At 46.4% G+C, this 17,317-nt stretch overlaps 3 protein-coding genes across 3 annotated transcripts; all 3 read right to left on the bottom strand.

Annotated features, from left to right (window-relative positions):
• Positions 1-2: 2 nt before the first annotated feature.
• Positions 3-7,553, bottom strand: gpaa1 (glycosylphosphatidylinositol anchor attachment 1). The gene is made up of 13 exons (XM_084481552.1): positions 7,462-7,553; positions 7,032-7,153; positions 6,473-6,652; positions 5,839-5,950; positions 5,302-5,449; positions 4,507-4,608; positions 4,095-4,291; positions 3,406-3,602; positions 3,111-3,264; positions 2,468-2,536; positions 1,625-1,821; positions 1,139-1,309; positions 3-297 (listed from the first exon to the last, which is right to left on the bottom strand). Exons 2-13 carry the CDS (start codon positions 7,103-7,105, stop codon positions 54-56), a joined length of 1,845 nt encoding a protein of 614 aa, XP_084337678.1. The 5' UTR covers positions 7,106-7,153; positions 7,462-7,553; the 3' UTR covers positions 3-53.
• A 1,139-nt stretch (positions 7,554-8,692) lies between these two features.
• On the bottom strand, positions 8,693-11,452 carry exosc4 (exosome component 4). The gene is made up of 3 exons (XM_084480691.1): positions 11,243-11,452; positions 10,183-10,389; positions 8,693-9,268 (listed from the first exon to the last, which is right to left on the bottom strand). Exons 1-3 carry the CDS (start codon positions 11,411-11,413, stop codon positions 8,915-8,917), a joined length of 732 nt encoding a protein of 243 aa, XP_084336817.1. The 5' UTR covers positions 11,414-11,452; the 3' UTR covers positions 8,693-8,914.
• Positions 11,453-13,033: 1,581 nt separating this feature from the next.
• Positions 13,034-17,311, bottom strand: LOC311361417 (cAMP-dependent protein kinase catalytic subunit alpha-like). The gene is made up of 8 exons (XM_084481584.1): positions 17,272-17,311; positions 16,663-16,761; positions 16,496-16,578; positions 16,068-16,194; positions 15,861-15,956; positions 15,154-15,276; positions 14,632-14,796; positions 13,034-13,801 (listed from the first exon to the last, which is right to left on the bottom strand). The coding sequence occupies exons 1-8, from the start codon at positions 17,293-17,295 to the stop codon at positions 13,676-13,678; spliced, it is 843 nt and encodes a 280-aa protein (XP_084337710.1). The 5' UTR covers positions 17,296-17,311; the 3' UTR covers positions 13,034-13,675.
• Between the last annotated feature and the right edge of the window lie 6 nt (positions 17,312-17,317).

Below are 17,317 nucleotides of genomic sequence, written 5' to 3'. Positions count from 1 at the left end.
GCACAAAGGACGCCCCGTGAACGAAGGCCCCTTTCTGGAGCGGGTGGTCCGCCTTACTTCCAGAACAGGATGTTCCAGAAGAGCAGCCAGCAGGGGTAGACCAGCAGCGCCACCAGGGGGTAGACCAGGGAGCCGTAGAGGGCGTGGTCCAGGATGCCCTGGGAGATGACGGACAGGAAGAGCATCCAGCCCTCCTGCAGCGTGACGGGCGTCTCCTGCAGCTCCTGGAAGAAGAAGACGGCGAAGAGCAGCGTGAGGCCCGGGCTGAGGACCACCATGACGAAGGCCGACAGCGTCCTGGAGGAGGGGGGGGGGGGAGAGTGAGGGGTGGAGCAGAGCGGTTAGGTCTAAAGGTCTGGTTTAACATGCTATAAATATATATATATTTTTTTAATCCTGGTAAAAGACTCTTTGTGATTCTACTGCAACAAAAACAATATTTTTTAAAGATTTAAAATAAAATATTTAAATCAGTCATGATTGAGACGTCCTGTGTGTAGAATCTAGAACTAACCAGCCGCGAGGTTGCAGATTGCCACCCACTGAATCCCGCCCCCCCCCCCCTCACCACTCTCTTTCCAGCGGCCGCCTGCATTGTGTCAGCAGGTATTTCCCCTTTTGCAAAGCAGCGACACCCATTTCCCCTACACAGCGACGGCACTAAAGTCACAAATGGGTGGTAGACTACCAATGAGGATGACGCTCCTACACCTTCGCCCAAAACACATGTTAAAACATGTTCCCTCGAGAGCCGTGTGACTCTTCTAAGCTACTGTAGAGACACGGCCCCCCCTATGGAGGAGAACCCTCCCTTTGTAAACATAAAGGCCTCATTCCAACGTCACCAAAAACACGACGATTTCCTACTTGAATGGGTTTTAAAGGTTTTGTTTGCCCCGTTTGTTTGTTTGTTGTTTGTTCTGTTTGTCTTGTCCTTACTTCCTTCCTTAATCCTTAGCATTAAGTTTAGGTAGTTTTATCTACCTTAACGTCTATTGTTAGTTTGCATTAGTACTTACTGTATACTTGTATTTTTATTGTATTGTATTTTCCACTGCTGCTGTGTACGAGGGGATTAATAAAGGCGTATCTAACATAATCAGACGCTCATTGAAACACACTAAGGGACAGTATTTACTTGGGCACGTGGGGCGTGATGAAGGCGGCCAGCGGCACCAGAGTGAGCGCCAGGATGAAGCCCAGGGAGAAGTTGATGAGGGCGGTGCAGCCCAGCAGCACGGCCAGGTACAGCACGGCCACCAGCTTCAGCACCTTCCAGCCCTGCTCCGTGCCCTCGCCCGCCAGCAGCCTGCAGGGGAAGGACCGCCGATCAGTGAGGACCCAAACGAGGACCTTCATCCATTATGGACACAGCTCTTTACATGGGTCCTTATTGACGACCATATAAGGACGTGTATCCTTACATGGACCATAAATACACGTAGGGCACGTTAATGATCCAAAACGTCGCGGGTCACCATCACCCCCACAGGGCTCGACCCTCTCTCTCTCCACATCAGTGGCCCAGCGTCGCCGGTGTGAGTCCCACCCTACCGCTGCGTGTCGCGGGTTCGATCCCCCGCCCTACCGCTGTGTGTGTCGCGGGTTCGAGCCCCCACCCTACCGGTGTGTGTTGTGGGGCAGGGCCAGGCCGGCGGTGTAGATGGCGATGGCGGTCAGGACCACCGCCTCCGTCTCCGACACGGGGAAGTGCTCGACGGCGAGCTCCTGGGAGAGGATGGGCAGCGTGTAGAGGGCCACGCCCGTCAGGTGGCTGATGACCAGCGGGGTGAGGATGGAGAGGACCCCCGGGCTGGTGGGCTGGGGGGGCACAGCGGGGGGCACGGTCAGGACAAAACAAATGCGGATACTGAATACACATCACATGTATTCATGTTATGATTTATAAAGTAATATTCATAGATTGACATTATTCATATTTCAACTTATATGGACTGCATTCATACAGCGCTTTTCTAACCAGCAGCCGCTCAAAGCGCTTTACAGTATTGTCTGACATTCACCCATTCATTCATTCATACACACAGTCACACACCGACGGCGGGCCAGGGAAAAGCGACAGCCAGCTCGTCAGGAGCAGTCAGGGTGAGGCGTCTTGCTCAGGGACACCTCGACACTCCAGGAGGAGCTAGGCTGGGGGATGGAACTATCAACCTTCCGGTTACCAGCTCCACCTCCTGAGCCACATGCCACCCCTAATACTATATCAATACTAACTACTGAATATGAAGTAGTAGAAAGCAGCTGTGTTTGCATTCCCTGCCACAATGCTACTAACGTATACATCAGGGCCCACGTTTTAACCTGCCTGAGTAACGACATGTATCGGCCAAGCAGCTGTTTGAATAAGTCACGCGCCAAATGGTCAAATCGATCCGCCATTGGCTGATGAGATCTTAACATGCGATAAACAAGAGATAAACAAAAAACCACTGGTCTGACTCACCACCACCTCAACGCCGTCTTCTGTCATTTGGGTGGGCGGGGAGGAGAGTTGAACCCACAGGTCTAAGGCCTGGACGGCGGTCAAGGCAGCCAACAGCAGTATGAGAGGTGCGAATCTTGTGTTTATCGATGCATCAGCAAAATACATGGGACGTCCGAAATCATTATTTCACTATAACAGCTTTGCAAAATACAAAAAGAACATGCACACTGGTCCAGGTAGCCAATAGCAGTACGAGATGTAGGAAGCCAGTGTTTATCAATGCATCACACATTAGCAACATACCCCTCCTACCTATTGTATGCTGTACGTCCTGGCATTTAATGTACACACTTATTGTATGTTGTACTTAGTTATACTACTAAATTGTGTAGCGTCTTATCCTAGCTATCGTTGTTGTGTACGGGGAATGGGTTAACCTAGTGATTGTTAGGGCTTGGCACTTGGTTCTATGAACATCCTTACTGCACCGACAGAGATACATTGTTTCTCTTTCTTCATACAAATGTACTTGTAAGTAACTTGTAATTGTAAGTCGCTTTGGATAAAAGCGCCTGCTAAATGTCCTAAATGTAAAGGGACATCCTGAATAAATATGTCACAGAAGCAGCTTAAGGAGTGACAAGGACCACGGAGAGGATACACGGAGCAGCAGGATGAGCGCCAGCAGGCCGAAGGCCGGCATGTAGTAACCGATGGAGACGAAGCGCGTGAGCGAGGGCATGAGGTAGAAGAAGTACGACTGGTGGAGGCGCTCCAGGAGGTTGTTCAGCTTCCGGTACATTCCCTCCATGAGCCTGGCGAGGGGGAAACGCAAGAATCCCGTTAAAACCGCACCGATCTGACCCGATCGGATCGGATTGAAGCGACTGCCCTCTAGCGGTCAGACATGAACGCGCCGCTCCGACAGAGAGCTGGGCGGCGGCGGCGTTGCCCACCTGCCCACGGTGGTGGCGTCCGTCTTGTACTGGCGGAAGCTGTTGACGCCCTTGATGGAGGCCGCCTCGATGTGGTAGCGCAGGAAGAGGCCGTGGTCGCCCCAGGGCCGCCCGCTGGCCTGCTTCAGCACCATCAGCATCATGGTCTGCACCGCGTGGCTGTAGCCCGACGTGGTGTCCCAGTCGTTCCTGGGCAGCTGGACGGGGGAGAGAGAGAGCAAGAGAGAGAGAGAGAGTGAAAACGGACATCCATCAAAACAATATGGTTTTTAATTCGGCAAGGGATTTTTTTAGTTTTAGTCATGAAAAATAACTATTTCTATATACGTACTATATGTTGTACGTCCTGGCACTTAATGTACGCACCTATTGTATTTTGTACGTCCTGGCACTTAATGTACGCACTTATTGTATGTTAGGGTTAGGGTTCCTGGCACTTAAAAATAGTACTAGTTGCGTAGCACCTTATCCTAGCCATCTCTGTTGTATACGGGGAACGGGTTTACCTGGCGATTGTTAGTGCCTGGCTCTATGGTTCTATGAACATCCTTACTGTACCAACAGAGATATATTGTTGTTTCTCTTTCATCTGACAAATGTACTCATTGTAAGTGGCTTTGGATAACAGCGTCTGCTCAACGCCCTGAAGGTGAACGCGCTCCGCCCTGTCCTCTGGCCCGGGCCGTTACCTTGCCCTGGGTGGTGCAGAGGACCCCGATCTTCTGGCAGAAGGCGTAGAAGAGGTTGGCCAGGTCCAGGTTGGGCAGCTGTCCGTTGAGCCCCTCCAGGACCAGGTCCAGGCTGGTGACCACGTCACTGCTGAGCTCCAGGGACAGGGCGGCCTGGATGGAGCCGCCGCGCCCCTGCAGCGGGGACCAGTCCATGCCTGGGGACCAGACGGAGGGTTGGGGGGAATGGAATGTTCCATGTTGATTAGATAAGAATGTTGAATGTTCCATGTTGATTAGGTAGTGTGTGCGTGTGCGTGTGTAATAACTGATTTAGACTATGGATCCACAGTGCCCCGCTCCAGTGCTGAAGAACATAGTACTTTTGTTATTGTGGTGGCGAGGGGATAGTATTGAACATGCATGCGCTTACCTGTGGTGTTAGTGTGGTGGTAGCCTTCCAGCCAGGCCTGCATGCCTATCAGGTCATGCTCGTTGACCAGGAAGATGATATCCTTGGCCCAATAGATCTGACCTATTGAAAAGCAGAAAATAAATCAGTTAACCAATCAGACAACTCCAGGACATGTTGCTTGCCACTGCATTGAGGGCCCGATGATTCATCTGTCAAATAAACATCAAAAAAATGTTTTTTCATCTCTCAGAATGAAGGTATGAAGGCTGGGGTTTGCGTGTATGCTTGGATATCAATAGATCCAGATGGTGTTAACATTGTACTTCTTGGTTACGCAGGGTGTAGTCTGTCATTGACACTCTCAAAGAACACTACCGGTACCTGACAGACATGCATACAGTCAGCTCTTCATTCATTACACTGTATACACTGTTTACATGCTGCAATAGCATACCAGTGCTGTGTATTTATTACTGCTTTGCCATTTATTTAAATCACGTATCTTATACAATGATCATATATAAATACATAATATATTTATATATGAAAAGGAAAGAAGTATACTAGTTAAAAAAATGTTTTACTATTAAGCTTTTTTTTTTTTTTTTACACTAGACAATAAAAGCGTATACATAATATACATCTTATATTTTTATCTTAAATTGCACTGCAGCTCTGTCACTTTGTAATTTCACTGTATACTACACGTCTGCGTGTGACCTGTTTAAACTCTTGACTCTGGGCCGATGCTGATACCACACGTCTTCATTCAGTAGCGCCGTCCCTGCCCTCAGATGAACTGAACATACTCACTCCTGAAGTACTGGGCCAGGCCGAGGAGGAGGCCCACTGCCTGGTTGTTCTCGTTCCCGGGGCTGCACGGGGCGCTCAGCACCAGGGCCTCGGTGCGCGGGGCCCGCGGGGCCCTCAGGATCCCGTACACGTTGGTGCCCTTCACCATCTGGGTGGGGAGAGAGAGACAGAAGGTGGGGTGTGGGGGGGGAGATCAGTGACCGAGAAGGCGATCCGATTACAGCAGGTCGACGTTGTGGTTGGACTCTCGTTGTGCGTGACGTCCGTCTTAAAGGGGTGACGTTATGCCACCAGGTGTGAGTGTGATTAGCCGTTACAAGCCGTTTGAAATTCGGCCTTTACCCGTGTTTTAGTGACATCAAAAATGGGCGTGTCCACCGACTGTAGAAGTATGATGGATAGATGAGCAACATTTGCCTGATGTTCCTCATCAGCAACGGCTAACCACACTCACACCTGGTGGCATAACATCACCTCTTTAACACATAGACGTGCATTAACGCATACACCACCACAAACCAAACCTCCCGTACTCACGTATCTCTCCTTGTCTTCATCGGGGAAGGGGAGCTTGCGGGAGAAGCGCTGCGTGTAGACCTCCAGCCCTCGAGCCTGCATGGTCCTCACCAGCCAGTCCACCGGCATGCCCCTGAAACACAACAGAGGACCGTCTTAACTACAACTACAGTTGGGGTGGGGGGGGGGGGGGGGGGCGCCCCGGTGGCTCAGTGGGTAGAGCGTGTATCATTAAGGCTTAGTCGTGATCACAGCGACCCGGGTTCGATTCCAGCCCCCCGTGGTCCTGTGCTGCATGCCCTCCCCTCCATAGCTTCCTGTCTATCTCGCTCGATAATAAAAAACATAAAAGTGCAAAAATTAAAATAAAAAAAACAACTACAGTTCTTTTATTGACAAATGCACAATATAACAGGCAAAGCAGTCATAGCTGGCAATGAAATGTTTGTGTCATTGTGTATATATATATATATATATATATATATATATATATAAATAATACAGTTGCTGAGGCAGCAACCAACAGCCACCTTATCATACATTATTTACATCCCGCCAGAAGTCATGTCTCACACCTCACCCAGAGGCCACGTCTCACACCTCACCCAGAGGCCACGTCTCACACCTCACCCAGAGGCCACGTCTCACACCTTACCCCGTTTTCTTTTTATGCGCGGCGAACTCCCGGCCGGTGGCGAGCGCTCGCTCCCCCGCCGGGAAGCGCTCCTCCACCATGGTGGAGCCCATGGCGTTCTCCGACATGTACGTCCGCAGGGTGAACGGCTCGAAGGCCAGCCCCATGAACCAGGCCACGCCCGCCATGTAGCAGATCATACTGAGAGAGAGAGAGAGAGAGAGAGAGAGAGAGAGAGAGAGAGAGAGCGAGAGCGAGAGAGAGAGAGAATTATTACACATTTGTTTATTTTCCACAGCTTTTCATTACACTTAAAACAAAAACAAACTCTACACCACATATGTAAAAAAAAAAAAAAAAAGACATATCCATACGAAATATCATATATATAGTATATTGTATCACGACTGCTTCCAATGAATCCTATCAAAAATAAATACAAAAAAATAAATAAGTACAGAAATATCTGTGCACACAGAGAGACAGATAGCAAATAGACCTGTTCCTGATATGTATATGTTGGAAGACAATATGCTGCAGGACAGTTTACTTCAGTCTAATAAAACCCGTGATATCTCACCAGATGGGGGCATTGAGGCGGGTGAGCATGCCGATCAAAGCACGCCTTCTGTTGGGGTCTGACAGGAGTCCCATGGCGCTGTGATGATGCTACTACTCCCCTCGCATTGGCAGTGTCAGGATCTGGGGCAACACGGGACACACCGACCTCGTCAACACACTCACAGCGAACGTTTACTTTTAAGATCAACCCTGGACGAATAGCAATGATGTTGCAAGTGTATATACGTTTAATGTCAGTGGGATGCATGCTTTCGTGGAGACCATCGGCTGCCATTGTCATCGTATCGATCGGTCGGGTAGTAAGGCGCTATCTGGGCTAAGTGGCGCTGTGTACGATTACCAGCCATAGTAAATGCCAATTTGTGAATACATCGCAGATGATCGATATTCAATATTTAGATACATTTTCTTAAGAACACTGCTCCTACCGAATAGTGGGTTGCATTTACGAGATCCGTTTCCACCGCTGCAGCATTTCTCCTCGCCCTCTTCCTTGTTCCTGGAGGACCACTGCTTCGGTGGACCAGCTTCCGGTCATGCGCATGTCAAAGGGCGTCTGACAGCCTTCTTCTTCTCTTCCTTTTACTTGACACGCTGGACTCCTTACTGGGTGCTATTGCCCCCTACAGTTGACCAAGATAATTCACATTTCTAGCTTAATTATAAAAAATATAATATATATTAGTTATAGGCCTATGCCCCAACTATAGAATACACTCTATGTCATCCAGCTTCGTTTTCCTCCGATAATGAAAGACACTTTTATAAACTTGCTCTGAATGATTGTCCCAGGAAATTTTGTGGAAAATGTGACAACCCCTCTTTCTCGCCTTAAAGATGTTTATCCTGATTTTTTACACATCTCCTGCATTAAGACTGATTCGGATTTCCCACAAATGTCACACATACAATCAAGATGTGCCCCAATCTCACTCGTCAACAACACTGCCTCCCTTCTGCTGGTTCCTTTCACTTCCCTCCTTCTTCCCTCTACTTCTCCCTGGATTTGATATAAATCCCACCCCTTTTCCCACTCAATCATTCCATGTTTATCTCTTCCTTGATTTCAGACATAATCAGTTTTCCCCAATATCACCAACTCCACCTCCTATTCATTCAGCGCATCTTTAGCTGCTGCACCAGCCATTTTAGTTTCCCACCACCTCTACATCGACATCTACTTCCACCCATGATAATCCTATTCTGCGAGCTGTCTTCTGTACCGTCACCTCCATCCCCACATCCGGACACGCTACCAGCCCCCAACACGCAGGGCCGTGAGTGCTACTGCAGAGTCCAAACCAATGACTCAGTGGCTTTCCTCAATGCATTCAAGAGCCATGTCCATTGCCTTATGTTCAGCCGTGTACAGGAACACTGTCATTAAATCTAGACTCCACGACACACTGAACACAAAGAGCTCCCACATCCCTGAGCTATGATCACTGAACCCATCTGTAAATTCACCTTTGAAAGCCTATCAGTGCAACAAGCCTTTAAAATTCATCAATGGCTGTAATAAAGCTATGGATCAGTTATTACACACACACCAGAGGTGCTACACATTGTGGCAGGCAAATCTTAAATTGATTTGATTGACATACAACACACATATGCAGCTCACTTAAAAGCACTTTTATATAAAGTATGATTTATTAATGTAGCAGTGAAAATAAAAAATGAATCATCATGAATAATAATACATGATGAAAAAATATAAACATTTGTCAATTCTTTTTTAACCGAGGTCCCATATCTCTCCCAGCATGTGGCCCCCGACAACAACAAAGTCCTCTCCTCCGTCCGCACCGCGTCACTCCCCGGTGAGCGTCACTCTCCGCACCGCGTCACTCCCTGGTGAGCGTCACTCTCCGCACCGCATCACTCCCCGGTGAGCACGGACACCTCCTGCAGGTGCTGCCTCACCACCTCGTCCAGCACTTTGCTCACTCCTTTGCAGGCCGTCATGGCCGCCTCCATCAGGGCCTCCAGGTGGTCCTGGTGCAGCCGCGCGTCCATCTGCAGCAGGGCGATCTGCCCGCCGCGGGGCAGCAGCGCCAGGGCCAGGGAACTGCCGCTCTCCTCGGCGAAGCAGAGGTCGGCCAGCGGCGTCTCGTCCACAAAGCCCACCGTGCAGGCGCACACGTAGTCCCGCATGGGGATGCCCGCGTCGATGACCGCCAGCGTGGCCGCGTTCACGCACACGCTGTAGTTGCCGCCGTCCGCTTGCAGCACCTGTTTGGGGAGGGACGAGGAGTTTTGAAAATGTGTTATAAGTGAACTCTTATTCTGAAGGCTTAGATATGGTTCCACGTCGACGCAACGCAAGGGGGTTTGGGGAGCCATTACGTCCTTGCGGACCCTCCTTGCATCCACCGCAAGGGCCTGATGCGCGCCTCCCAAAAATTGTAACCCTGAGTCGAGGAGACGCAGCAGCAAGGGCTGTGATTGGTCCTCTCACCAAAACACGACGCAGAACCAAGACAGGTTCACGACTGCGTTGAAGCGGCTGCGTGGTCCTTGCGTCCCGTCGACATGGAACCATAACTGAGCCTTGATGCGTCACACATTTACAATGCATTTACACACTTTAAAAAAGGTCCCATATTATACCACCAGGTGTGAGTGTGATTAGACGTTACAAGCCGTTTTGAAAATCTGCCTCTTCCTGTTTTAGTGACATCATAAGTGGGCGTGTCCACCTAGATGTGTCACTAAAACACAGGAAGAGGCTGATTTTCTAAATGGCTTGTAATGGCTCATCACACTCACACCTGGTGACATAATATGGGACCTTTAATATACTGCAAAGTACCGGCACCGGGACACTTTATAATTAATTTTATATATTGTTTATATTATTTGTCCTTACTTACTTACTTACTTAGCATTTACTTTAGCAACTATTTTTGTTTTCCTTAGTACTACTTGTATTTTTATTGTATCGTATTGTGTATATATATATAATATCCTGTGTCCTCCACTGCTGCTGTGTTGTAACACAGGAACTTCCACTCAAGGGCATTATTAACGTATCTTATCAGTATGTGTACAACATATTTACATCAGTTAATGCAAGTAAGTGAGGTTACTTCTTTGAAGCACCAATGCAAACTATGAAAACTGCTGGAATGAGAAAGCGCTTCGACCTTGACGTAGATGTCTATCTGAGAGCGCGGGTACAGCTGGGTCATCACGGCCGCCTCAAACGTCTGCTTAAGGTGGAGGCTCATCTCCGTGGACTTGCGGTCTCCGTGCGGCCTCCGCTTCCTCTCCGCGGTGCTGAAGGTGGCCATGCTGTACTGACAGTTGATGACGGCTCGGTCGTGGAGGGTTCGACTGCGGGAGCCTCGCATCTAGGGGAGGAAAAACAACCGGACATTGTTGTTGGTGGTCGTGTTTGGATCCAGTTATGTTCGCCGATACATCTTCGTACGTTCAGCCCTGGTCAGGCCCGAAGCCTATCCTTGCTGGCTGCTCAGTAAAGGCAGACCCAACACCTTGTCTCTTTCCCACCTTACCTGAAGAAGCCCCCTTAGCGTGTGCTTACATTTAGCAATGTATGACACCAGTTCATGATGGGTCACCAGTTAAACATTGTAAAGACCTCATCATCGTTGTAAAGACCTCAGTGAATAAAGCAACAAAAGTTTCATCCAAAGCCCAGTATAAAGCTTGACACATACATCGATATATAATGTGGGGCCAGAAGATAATACAAAAGCTGCATTGTATAAGTTAGATATTGTCAGTAGGTGACAATAATCCTTCAGCTCTTTCACTCCACTGACAATTCAACTTTGAACGGTAAATGGAACTATACGGGAGATCATTTTTGGAATACTTGATATCCTTCACCCGACATAATTTTAAAAAACAACAGCAATAAAGTAATATTGTCTGCTAGGTGAACAGCATGTGACGTGCTGGCTATGAATGTTAGCGCCTCTCAAGTCCTCTCAAAAGGTCCAGTGCGTGTGACCGAGGCAGCTAGCTGACCGTGGACCGTCTCATGAGGTCCGTGCACCCCAGAGAGTCTCTACCCACCTCATGGGGTCCGTAGACCACCGCCAGGGCCTTACATTACGGGTCTCTACCCACCTCATGGGGTCCGTAGACCACCGCCAGGGCCTTACATTACGGGTCTCTACCCACCTCATGGGGTCCGTAGACCACCGCCAGGGCCTTACATTACGGGTCTCTACCCACCTCATGGGGTCCGTAGACCACCGCCAGGGCCTTGGTGTTGCCCTGCTCTATGTACGCAGAGCCGTCCGCCTGGGCGAAGACTCCCATGCGGGCTTGTACTTTCCGCAGCTCTGTGGCTTTTCTCCCATCCAGGCGGTATCCCTGGTCCGAGAGGAGTTCAAGTCCTGCCATTTTTGTTTAAGAATTGAATGAGAGGGAAACAAAACACATGTGCCGACTTCTGGTACTACATTACCCATAAATCACCGGGCGGTACGGCGAGTCCAGAGGGACAAGTGCTGTTTGAGGTTCCCGTTGACCAAAATTAATTGCATTAACTTTTTCTATTTTTTTTGTGTATTTTCATTTTTAAAGTGTTATAAACGGACAAATAAATGCATTCAAGCAAATAACAATATATATGTAACAATGCTACATTAAGTGGAGTTATGGAGTAAATCTGCGCAATTCTGCATTAATACTAACTTTGAGTAGGCCTACCTCTTCAGACAGTAACTGGAAAATCAGGTATTTTGACACTTTTAAAAATAAAATTTATTAGCATCTCTAATGTGTATAAATAAAAACATATATGAAACAATGCATACACACATAATGTAATGAGTTAAAACAATGAATGGATTACATGTGGTATAAAGGAGAAGTCTTGTTTTTAGCTATTATTCTGTGAGGACATTTGTACCTTGAAAGTTTATTTTCTCCAAAAGATGCATCCCTATAAGTTGCAAATCTACATTCTTTAAAAAGATTGGAACAAACAAGGAACAAATTAGTAACAGCAACAGGAGAGAAAAAAATAAATGACATGCCATTTTGCAATTCTGTCTTAGAAGATTGAAAAAACATCTTCATGTTAACAGTATTATAAAGAGTGTACTTCTGCAATACTTCACAAACAACGTTGAGGCACAAAGCCGCAATCCTATACACATTGAACTGTTGAACTTTACAATACTCTCTACAAACCCTAAAAAGGATTTAGTCTCCTTGCACCCCCTATACTGGAGTCACACTGCTTCATAAAACTCTTTATTAAACTGTCTTTTATAAGCAGACACAGACTATAGGAACAGAGTGAATATAATGGGAGACACGGCAAAAGGTTTTGTGAAATAGCAAATTACACTTTTTTTTTTACGTAGCACTAAGACCCAAACAGATCAAACAAAACAAAATTTGGGATTTACTTCCTGTAACAAGGTTTGTCATTTTATGCAATGGCTATTGTTGGCTGAGTCTGAATACTAAGTAGGCAGTGAACTGACGCGGGGGGGGGGGGGGGGTCTGACGATGTGGTTCTCTAAGGCAAAAGCAAAGAGAGGGGGAAGACACCCCTTCTTCGTCTGTTATGTTTTCTATTTGGTCATGCTTTGAAACACTCAATATGTTCATGTGTCTTACAGAACGGACAGATATGCACGTAGGACACAGGACCACTTCTCTGCATTGGCTGGAACGTTACCGTGGCCAGTGTCTCGGACCTGTGGCTGACCATACATATATATATATTTGACATTGAAGAGGCAGTTATGGAAAGCGATTTGAACATTTAAATCAAGCTGTAGAATTGTCCACATTACAAATGTAGATTTCCCCCAAACTGGACATCAATATCCTGGATATTCATGGTAATAGCAATGTTCCAAATAAAAAGTAATCATGTGTCAGTATTTTTACTTACTGTCTTGCATCATACCAATATGATATATTGGTGGTTTTATAGGGTGAAAAACAAAAGAATAACTCAAAATCTCTCTTATATATCTATATATATATATATCTCTTTCCTCCATGAGTTGTAGCCAGTATCCCCTCGCCGGTCGCCTCACTCGTACAGGTGTGAACCAGGACGGATTCAAGCACAACCTCTGCCACAGCCTTCCCTTTTAGCCTCTGAACATTAGGTGCCAGCATCTAGCACTTTGAACATTTTTATATTACCATATAGAAATCTGACAATAACAATAACAATCCCATATCATACACCACATCATAGTATCATTCTTCAGTAACCTTTTCAAACCTGATTTTAAACATATTCCAAAACGTATCAAGATTAATATATTCTTATACTTTTATCTACAAATTTGATTGAAGGATGAGACGGCGTGCGATGCGCGTTGCCCTTAGTGTGTATCATTGGACACATAATTCTGTAATGGTGTGGACTCGGGCATCGGCCCAAGTTCTCCTCTCAAAGTAAAACAAAACATCTTAAAAAGGGGAGCACAACATCAACTAGAAGTAGTAAAAGTATAAAGTGGATCATGGCGGCCTCATTCAGCGGAGTGGAACAGAGGGACTAATGTAGTAGACGTGAACAACGTCGGTCTCTTCTTCTTCTTCTTCTTCCCAAAGTCCTTTTGAAGAGCGCCGTGGATCCGCGGTGTGTTTCATGTGTTCTAGCCCTGATGTTTCCACGCTCTCGTATCTTTAAAACTCTGCAAACTCCTTGCCGCATTTCTCCGTTAGCGACACGCGGATCTCCTCCTCCTCGTACTCGTCGAAGTTGCTCGTGTCCCCGGGCCCCCGGCACTTGGGGATGAACGGGGCCTCCACCTGCAGGGGGACCAGGAAAATAAACCTTTCAAGGTGGCTCCACCTTTCCAATAGAAGACTTTTTTTTTTTCTTTTTTTTTTTAATAAATTACTCAAATATTGTGAGTAATTTTACCTAAAATCAATTAATTTGCATTATCTGGTAGATAAAGACAAACCTTTGAAAAAATAAACTGGCTACAGGCTTTCCTAAAAAAATATAAAAATATATATAATACATAAAATATTAAATGCATCCATAATAGAAACGATCAAAACGTAGTTCTGCAGATTATATCAGGATCAAACAAGCATCAGATGGGACATAATTGGTACTCTTTAATCATCTAAAATAAATGTACATTAGCCTGCAGACTCAGAATCTGGTAAAGGCTGATGCAGAACGTATGGTGTGCCAGCAATAAGAGCACTATGAGGCTCGTCCTTAAACACATTCAAGATATTTGGCCACAAAAAAGTGCTGCCTTATAACTGGAATTGTACAGTATTTTATAAAAGGTAAGGCAAACGAACCCTTGTGTTATACTGACAAATGTAATTGTAGTGTATTTTTTGGTGCAATTGTGTAGTATAATTGTTGTGAAATCCATGGAAAATAAATAAATAAAGTGAAAGCATTGCCAACTGAATGAGTAATGAATCCATAGTGCTTTAATGTATAGCCACTTGCCTTCCTCCCATAGAAGAAATTAATAAAACAATATTATTATAGTTTAAAACAATGCAAAATCTATTTTTTTTAAATAAAAGTGAAAGCATTGCCAACTCAAAAAGTAATGAATTTTTACAGCGCAGTGACAGTCCGAGTGCTCTGCAGTAGAGCGACTTGCCTTCCGCTCATAGATGGCGATCCAGTCCGTGGTGGCGAACCACTTGTGGCCCTTGATGTCGTTGACGCCGTTCTTCAGGTTGCCGTAGCGCTTGGTCAGGTCTACCTGCAGAAGGTTCCTCAACAGGTCCTTCAAATCAGAGCTGAAGTGGGAAGGGAATCGCACCTAAAAGAAATACACATAAATAAACATGCTTGCAGTTTTAAAAAGGTGACTCAAAAGGTGTGAGTGTGATTAGCCGTTACAAGCCGTTTTCAAACTCTGCATCTTCTGACATCACAAGTGGGCGTGTCCCACTAGCTGTGTGCTTGTAACGGCTAATCACACTCACACCTAGTGGTATAATATGTCACCTTTAATACAGAAGATGGGTTTCACACAAGTTAACTTAAAAGACTGCTCATAACAAACCACAGGGGGCCAAATGGTAAGTATTCAATGTACACTATGCGTATTGTAGAGTTTGCTTCATAGGTGAACAATTATTCTCAATTACTATTTCGAAGAACCAAAACCACTTACTTTTCCAGAAACAATCTTCTCATAGATCTGGATAGGTTGATCTGCAAAGAACGGTGGGTAGCCGGCTGCCATCTCATAGATCAGGACCCCCAGGGCCCACCAGTCCACAGCCTTGTTGTAGCCCTACACACCACAGACAAGAGGACAGCTCAGAAACATGCATTGCTTTATTATTAGGGATAAAACCTACTTTATTATCACAATGTAAAATATGCATCTAAATCAAACTTTATATACATATATAGCGCCTTTTGTGCAAAATTGCATTAAGAGGTGCTTAACAATACAATGGAAATAAATAAAATGGATGAGGAGAATGCTGAGCTAAATAGGTATGTTTTAAGGTTTATTTTAAAAGGTGTTCACAGATTGTGATGTCCTCAGCTCCTTCCAGAGGCAAGGACCATAGGCACTAAATGTCCTCCCCCAGGGAACAACTCAAAGGCCAGTGCCAGAGGACTTGAGTGATCTAGAGGGAGCATGCATCAGAAGCATGTCTGACAAGTATTCGGGCGCTTATCCATCAATTGTTTCGAGAGAGTTTTAACATTATATTATAGAACTGACAGGTGTCACATAGTGTGAAGCAAGTGACCAAGTCCGCATCCACTTTGTCAAATCGAATAAAACGTAGAAAAAGGCTTGAACGCAGACCATGTGTTGCCGGCTGTTTGAACAAGATCACAGGTCTTTGGAGCGTGGCTTACTTTGCTTAGAATGATCTCTGGGGCCAGGTACTCCGGTGTTCCACACAGCGTCCAAGTCCTCCCTTTTACTCTCTTGGCAAATCCAAAATCTGTCACCTGGGGGGGAGTGAGAGCACAAGCCGTTACACGCCGAGGAGGAATATGAATTCCTTTTTTTAAACCAAAACCGCAGCAGTCCACATGTTTAGCGAGAAACCGCAAGCAGACCTGAATGTAGCCGTGGTGGTCGATGAGGAGATTCTCCGGTTTCAGGTCTCTGTAGATAAGGTCTAACGAATGGAGGTACTCGAATGTCAGCACTATCTGCGCGGCGTAGAAGCGTGCGTGCGGTTCACTGGAGGGGAAAAACGGGGGGTGGATTATGTTTACAGGTGTCGCGGAAACCGCACGTTACACCGTTGAGCAGTTAATCAATGGAGTCGATTGAACAGAACTTGACCCCGCCGAGAAATGGCGCGGCGATTCGGTGTGTGGAGACACACAACAGTGAAAATACTACAAACAGGTCACAACAAAGACTAGCGTTAACACACGTGCACTGTACCGTGGTTTCCACGGCCCTACCCCAGATCATGAGGGAGATATTGGATAGATAAGGAGCCAGATACCTTAGTCTGAGATATTCACTAACTCACCTGAACCTGCCGATTCGTCTTAGATGGGAGAACATCTCTCCTCCGGGAACGTACTCCATCACCATGTACAAATTTGAGTTGTCCTAGTAACGTCGGAATATAATTAGTGATGAGCTAATAAAATGCAGTGTGGATAGATAATACTGTGGAAACGATGGCCGCCGTACCTTGAACGAATAATCAAGTTTGACGAGGAAGGGGAAGCTGACCGCCTGTAATATTCTCTTCTCGTTTAATGTGTGTTCTATCTGCTTGAGTTTCACCACCTAACAGACCAGAGAGACACAAGATCATTCGTGGGTTAATTGTGGTCGATCCCAAATCATCCTCAAAAGTCCAGAGCACTACAGGCTAGCCTATAATTCAGACGACACATAAAACTAATCAGATTTTGTCTCTGTGCAATGTGGATGTAAAAAATTTGAATGAAAAAGAAACTTCATTTCAGTGACAATTTTGGGCCACACTCATGTACGGTTCAAGATCCAATTCACTGCCATCCCACTTGAGTCTGACCATAGCATGAAGTGCCATCGAGGCAGAGTGCTGCATTTCGATATACCATGTGACCGGCTCTCTCCACACACTGGGGCCCGCAGTCCTTGAACGCATTCGCCACTTGTGAAAAGCAGAACATGTGCCAATCAAAATATTTGGAGCACAGTGTTTAGCCTCTGCACAAGTTAGGTTAAGGACGCCATAGCGGCATTGTGATGGGGTAATTCACTCCCAGCGTGTAAGAGACGGGCCACAGAACAGAACGCGGGCCCACGCACCTTCTGCTTCTCCAGTATCTTCATGGCAAAGTACTGCTCGGTGGCC

The sequence above is a fragment of the Micromesistius poutassou genome (genome assembly GCF_964030765.1).
Source record: "Micromesistius poutassou genome assembly, chromosome: 16".
Classification (NCBI taxonomy): domain Eukaryota; kingdom Metazoa; phylum Chordata; class Actinopteri; order Gadiformes; family Gadidae; genus Micromesistius; species Micromesistius poutassou.
This window is presented reverse-complemented; position numbering and strand designations above follow the sequence as displayed.